The sequence below is a fragment of the Otolemur garnettii genome, unplaced genomic scaffold (assembly GCF_000181295.1).
Source record: "Otolemur garnettii isolate 467f Iridium unplaced genomic scaffold, OtoGar3 scaffold00008, whole genome shotgun sequence".
NCBI lineage: Eukaryota > Metazoa > Chordata > Mammalia > Primates > Galagidae > Otolemur > Otolemur garnettii.
This window is the reverse complement of record NW_003852403.1, coordinates 13,802,911-13,809,243: the sequence shown is the minus strand read 5'-3', so window position 1 is coordinate 13,809,243 and position 6,333 is coordinate 13,802,911. Positions and strand designations below refer to the sequence as shown.

General features: G+C 53.0%; 1 protein-coding gene across 1 annotated transcript in view; it reads left to right on the top strand.

Annotated features, from left to right (window-relative positions):
* The window catches only part of LOC111723141 (cadherin-23-like), a 17,344-nt gene that overhangs the window by 7,739 nt on the left and 3,272 nt on the right, over positions 1-6,333 (top strand). The window contains exons 4-5 of the mRNA XM_023509605.1: positions 1,706-1,924; positions 6,099-6,248. Coding sequence (XP_023365373.1) covers positions 1,706-1,924; positions 6,099-6,248 — 369 coding nt within the window. The remainder of the gene's footprint in view (positions 1-1,705; positions 1,925-6,098; positions 6,249-6,333) is intronic.

Sequence of the window (6,333 nt, the reverse complement as noted above, 5' to 3'; positions counted from 1 at the left end):
GTGAGCATGGCTATGGGCAGGGAGCTCCATTCCTTTAAATCCAGCCAATATTTACCAAGTTTCTTCCATATATACCACCTGTTTCTCTTTGTCCTAAAGTGTCCTTGAGATAAACATCCCTGTGACACATGCCTTTTAATATTTAGCAACTTGGTGTCCTTCTTGTTACTAGACAATGAAAGTTTATGATAGGAAAAAAAATTGTTTTTCCTTCTGTACTCACACTCATCACAGAATATTTTGCCTCTGTTCACCGAGATGTATATGAGGCTTTCCCTCATACCAACAACCAATTCACTATGTCACCTTTGATAGAGTGCGGTAGTGTCACAGCTCACAGCCACTTCAAACTCTTGGGCTCAAGCAATTCTCTTGGCTCAGCCTGCCAAGTAGATGGGACTACAGGTGCCTGGCACAATGCCTGGCTATTTTTTTTGTTACAGTTGTCATTGTTGTTTAGCAGGCTCAGGCTGGGTTTGAACCTGCCAGCCCTGGTGTATGTGGCTGACACCCTAACCACTGAGCTACAGGCACAGAGCCTACAAAGGATTTTTTATTTTATTATTATTATTATTATTTTGCAGTTTTTGGCCGGGGCTGGGTTTGAACCCGCCACCTCCGGCATATGGGACCAGTGCCCTACCCTTTGGAGCCACAGGCACTGCCCGGATATTTTAAAAGATACAAATAAATAGGCAGAGAAAGAAGTCAATGGAGCAAGGTGTGGGGGAGGGGCACAAAGCTCTGCACCCTCTGCAGACATGCCCCCCTCCTCAGGTTCCTCCATACACTCAACAGTCTAGAAGCTCTCTGAACCTGGTAGTTCAAGGATTTTTGTGGAGGCTTCATCACACAGGCATGATCAGTTATTAACCCGGTCCCCAGCCTCTCTCTGTTTCCTAGAGAATGGGAGATGAGGGGTGGGGCTGAAAGATCCAAACTTCTAATCATGACTTGGTTTTTCTGGAGACCAGCACCCATCCAGAAGCCCAACAAGGGTTGCCTCATTAGACCAAAAGATTCCTATTACTGGGGAGAGCCCAGGGGATTGGGAGCTCTGTGTCAGGAAGTAGAACAAAGACCAAATATTAGAACAGAAGATTCCTTTAGTACCCCTACTGCCCAAGAAGTTGCAAGAGTTTCAGAAGCTCTGTGCCAGGAACCTGGGTCAGAGACCAAATATATATGTTTTATTATATCACATTATCACAGAAAGGTATACAAGTCATCATATTTCTCTTTTGACCTTGGCCTTAAGGAAGCTCAGATATGAATTCTGTGCTTCATAGCAATAGCCATTCTTAGCCATGTGTCTGGTGCTGCTGTCTCCCATCTCCCACCTGACTGTGATTCCTCTACATTGCTTTAGTGTGTCTTTTATCAAAATCCCTTCTTTGAAAACAGGCAATCATTCCAATGTGCCAGGCCTTGTCCTGGAGGAAATTGGGATCACAAATCAACACAAAGATGACCAAGAGTCAAAGATGACTCAAACAGTTCTCAGGCGAGGAGTGCAAATGGAAATAATCAAGGATGCACATCAGGGCATCACAGGGAGGGCGCACAAAGACAAAGATGGGGGTGTGATGAGCATCTCTGGGGCCCAAGTAAGCTCGTGGTTCTACCTGGCTACAGAAACAGGAAGCCTTCATAGATGAGGTGGCTTCCAAATGTGAGTGAGGGACAGTAGGATTTCAGCCAACAGCTTCAAGGGGAAGTTATGCCAGGCAGAGGAAGTGACATGGATGTGGGAACATGGGCAGGAAGGACAGGGTTAACAAGGGTGGGATATTGTCACTCAGCCACCTGGCCCCTCTTGCAGGGTGTGATCACAGTCAAGGGCCTGGTGGACCGGGAGAAGGGTGACTTCTACACTTTGACAGTGGTGGCAGATGATGGCGGCCCCAAGGTGGACTCCACCGTGGTGAGTGGGTCCCCAGGTGTGAGCCCCACAGGTGCAGCCCATCACCACCCAAGACACTAACAAACCCCCATCTTCGCTGCCACCCAACCTGTGGGCCAGGCAGTGGGCAGGAGTCTTGATAGCTAGCCCAGGGGCAGTGCTGTAGCCAGCCATGCCACGCCTCCCCAGCAACCTGGGCCAGGGTGAGACCTCAGACAGGTGGGAGGTGGGGTCTGCAAGAGCACAGACTACTAACCGTCTGCATCTTTACCTTTTCCCTTGCTGCCCTCCTACTGCTGACTCTGAATACAGAAGGTGAGTAGCCTGTGGACCAGGGCTCTGCCTGTGCTGGTAGCCATGGCCAGTACTGATTCAGCCCTGCATGGCCCTGGGCCTTCCCACCCACCCCAGAGGGAGGGCAGTAGACAAGCCTACAGCAAGTCCCCTCCGCAGTCCCTACACTGTCATACCTGGAGTCCAGGCCCCTCTCAGGCACATCCCCTGTCTCTGCCCTCCCTGTCTGGCCCAACCCCCGTGGGAACTGGGGTGGAGGTGCACTAACAACAGAGTAGCTACAACATGCAATGGAAGACCTCCCAAGTCCCAGCTCTGCTTCTCATTGGCTGTGTCACAGGCAAGCCGCTTAAGCTCTCTGTGCTTCTCTTTCTTGGGTCTAAAATGAGGGTCACGCCAGCATCTCTGCTTTCTCAGAGGATGTGATGAAAGTAGTGGGAAATGGTGGGTAGGAAGCTCTTTGTAAACCAGTCCTGGTGGTGGGTGTGAAGGCAGTGATGTTCCCTCCTGGTGCCTCAGCTGTCACATCTGTAAAGGCGACTCCCTCCCTCTATTGGAGGTTGATATAGGCATGTGAAGTGGGGTGCCCAGTGCTAGAGCCTTAGAAGTTCTTGGGAAGGGCTGCTGAGGGCAAGCCTCTGCCCTAGGATAGCCTCTAGGTAAAGGCAGGGAAGGCTGGGTGCTGGGGGCACTGTGTGGGGAGGGCTCTGGGGTTAGAGATGTTAGACAAGGTTTCTGGGCCATTCCCCCAGCCTGAGCGGAAAGACAAGCAGGGGAGCTCGGGCGGAGCTTGAAATGGGAGTGGGTCCAGGGATGGCCGCCTGAGAGGGGACGGGGGTGTGGCTTCCTATGGTGATCACAGAGTAGCGCTCAGCAATTGATCTGAACACCCACCAGTTGGGTCAGCTGCCATCTAGAGCCCATATGGGGTGTCCAGATGATCATCACTACCTCAGTCTTGGGCACAGTCACATTATCACGCCCTACTGCGTCCCTTTCACATTAGCCTAGTGGGGAGAAGCCAACCCAGTGTCCAGTCTAAGAGCCAAATACAGCTGCTTGGGGTCCTCAGCCCCTTAAATCCCTGGAGATGCCTGCATCCAGCGGCCCTTGTTGAGGCTCAGCCACACCTGAAGGCCCCTTCATCACCCCCCTGGGGTCCTCAGGGGCTGAAGGAGTCTATGATCAGCATGACCCCCCCCCACAGCTCCCCTCAGAAAGTCCTGGAGGATGGCACTGAGCAAGTCTTTGGGGCAGAAGGTAGAAGGCAGTGCGGAGTCCTGCTGCTCCCAACGAGGCTCCTGGCTTGCCCGTCACAGGGGCTAGGACGCAGGGAGGGAAAGGAGGCCTTCTTAGCCTCAGTACCTTCATCCATAAAATGGGCCCAACTGGCCCTCGCCCATGGTCAACATGATGAATCTGGAAAGTGAGGCCAGAGGGGCCTGAAAGGCAGCAGAGATGGCCAGGGTGCCCCTCTGTGGACCAGGCAGCCACTTCCTCTACACAGTTGGCAAGGGCTTCAGAGTGCACACTCCTGCGTGGGCCCCTGTGTTTCCATAGTCACTTCACCGTCTTCCAGGAAACAGGGCTACCCCGCTTTGTTCTACCCTGGCTTCCTCTCAAAAGCTCCTAGGCACTGCTGCCCCAGATATAACAGCCCACGTCACCCCAAATGCTCTGTGAGGTGCTAGGGTGGAGGCAGGGGAGGGGCACTTAAAAGGCAGTCTAAGAGCTACTGTTTCCTCTGCGAGGCTAGAACCCAAACCACAGCTCACCTCCACCTGACTCCTCCCTGTCCCTAGCGGCCCTGGAGGCCGCAGGATGGGTGGGCAGGCAGACAGGAAGGGCAGAATGGGTGGGGGTCGACTCTGCTCTGGAGGACTTGAGTAATACTCTCGGGCCTTCAAGGGGTGGGGGGAGGGAAGTGTGACCCATGAGGCCTGGGGGAGGTAGGCACGCAGCTCCCTATATAATTCCATAGACTTGGGCACTTGTCCTCCTGGCTGACTCCCTTCCACTGGGAGGCCCAGCAGCACCCTCACCCTTACCTCATAGCCAGCATATTGATCAGAGTAGCAGTCATGGCCTGAACACCTACTATGTGACAGGCACCAGGCTCAGGCTACAGAATAAAACCAAAATCAGATAGAGCACCTACCTTCCCAAGCACAAGATACAGCGAGAGAGAGATTGAACAAATTATTGCACCAGAGAATGTATTCCTAAGAGAAAGCCTGTAATAAGAGGTAATTCAAGTCAGAGACAGCTTTCCTAAGGAAGTGACTCCAGCTGAAACCTGCATAACGCATAGAAGTTAATGCAGTTAAAAAGGAAGAGCACGCTGTCCCTGACAGCAGGGACAGCATGTGCAAAGTCCCTGTGGTGTGAGGAAACAGTGAGGCAAAACAGGCCTTAACCAGAGTGAGGGTGTTTGGGGGGATGAAATTACGCAGGCCTTGTCTGTGTTCACCCTGAGAACAATGGAGAGGCGTTTTTCCCATTTCACAGGTGAGCAGACCATTAGGGGCTCCCTAACCATAATTCCTGACCTATAGGCAGAGTCTTGGTGAGAGAAACCACCATGAATGTGTGCCAGGCAAGAAGCAGGGTTGGGGACAGCAGTGTGCCACCCCTTCACTTCCTGACTGCATCCTCCCAGCATCCAGGGTGGCAGGTATTCTCATTTTGGTTTTCAGCTGAGGAAATAGAAAATCAGAGCGCTTGAATAGCTTTTTGCCAAAATCACAAGGCTAGTGAGTGGAGAAGTCGGTCCTGCTATGAAGCCGACTCACTCCCCTGAGATTCTGCCAGCTGCCTAAAGATAGGGGAGTGTGGCTAGAACTGACGAGGGAACCTGCTATGAGAGAGGACGAGGTGGCATTTCCCCAGCAGTGTGGAGAGGCCGGCAGGCCTGGGGAAGTGCAGTGGAAGGGGGCCTGCCCTGAAAGTCCCAGAACCCGAGCCTCCTACGACCCTCCTCATGCTCTGTCAGTGAGCACAAGGGTGCCTGGGGTCCCGGCCTCTGTGGTCTTAGCTGTCCATGGGCTGAAGCCTTTGCCCACCGTGGGCTTTCTTTCCTGGTACACTGTCCTACCTCCACAAGAAGCCCGAGCCATGATGAAACATTATGCTCTTTGCCAGTCAGAGGGGCTTGGACCGTGTGTCCTCACACCCCAGGGACTTTGCTCTTCCTTTTTAACTGCATTCACTTCTATGCCTTCTGCAGATTTCAGCTGGAGTCACTTCCTCAGGGAAGCCCTCTGACCAGGCAGTTTTTATCTGACAGTTGAAAATTCATCTGTCTTCTCCATATCCCCCTCTCCCCAGCGGGACCACCAAGCCACCTCATGGCCTCTCCCATTCCTGGGTCCATTCCTTCTCTCTGACCCAGAGGTTGCAAACAAGGATGGTATGGGGCAATATCTGGCCATCATATGTGTTTTCGTCAGCCCACGCATAATTTTCTTTTTAAATTTGTATTACTCATCAGCTAATTTCGCTTAAAAATCTGGATTCCTTGTTTCTTTTGAAAAACAGGAAGCTACGGCGATGCCAGGCCAGCATTCCCAGCCTCTGGGCCTTCTAGCCAGGACACAGCTTCCCAGTTGCCTCCATCCCCACCACCTCTGAGAGTCTCCCCAGCATTCCTCTTCCCTTGCCCTCCTGGCTCCCAACATTTGAGTGCCAGGACACCCCTAGGCTGCCAGAACAAATGGGCTCAGGGCCTCTTTTGTAAGTCAGGACTGACTTCAGTGGGCTCTGAATAGCTCAGGGATATTCCAGAGCTGATCGGGGTCTGGTTCCTGCTGGACCCACTGCAGGGACTAGAAGTTTGGAGCTGCGGGGTGGGGGTGCGGGAAGGAGGTGGTAGGCCTCTGACCACATCCAGCCCCACCCCCAGGTCTATATCACTGTGCTGGATGAGAATGACAACAGCCCCCGGTTTGACTTCACCTCCGACTCAGCGGTCAGTGTACCTGAGGACTGCCCTGTGGGCCAGCGAGTGGCAACTGTCAAGGCCCGGGACCCTGATGCTGGCAGCAATGGGCAGGTGGGCACCCAGTGAAATCAGTAGGATCTCTCCTATCAGTTGGGACCCCACAGTTCCTCCAGGTAGAAGGGCCATCTAAGCCGTC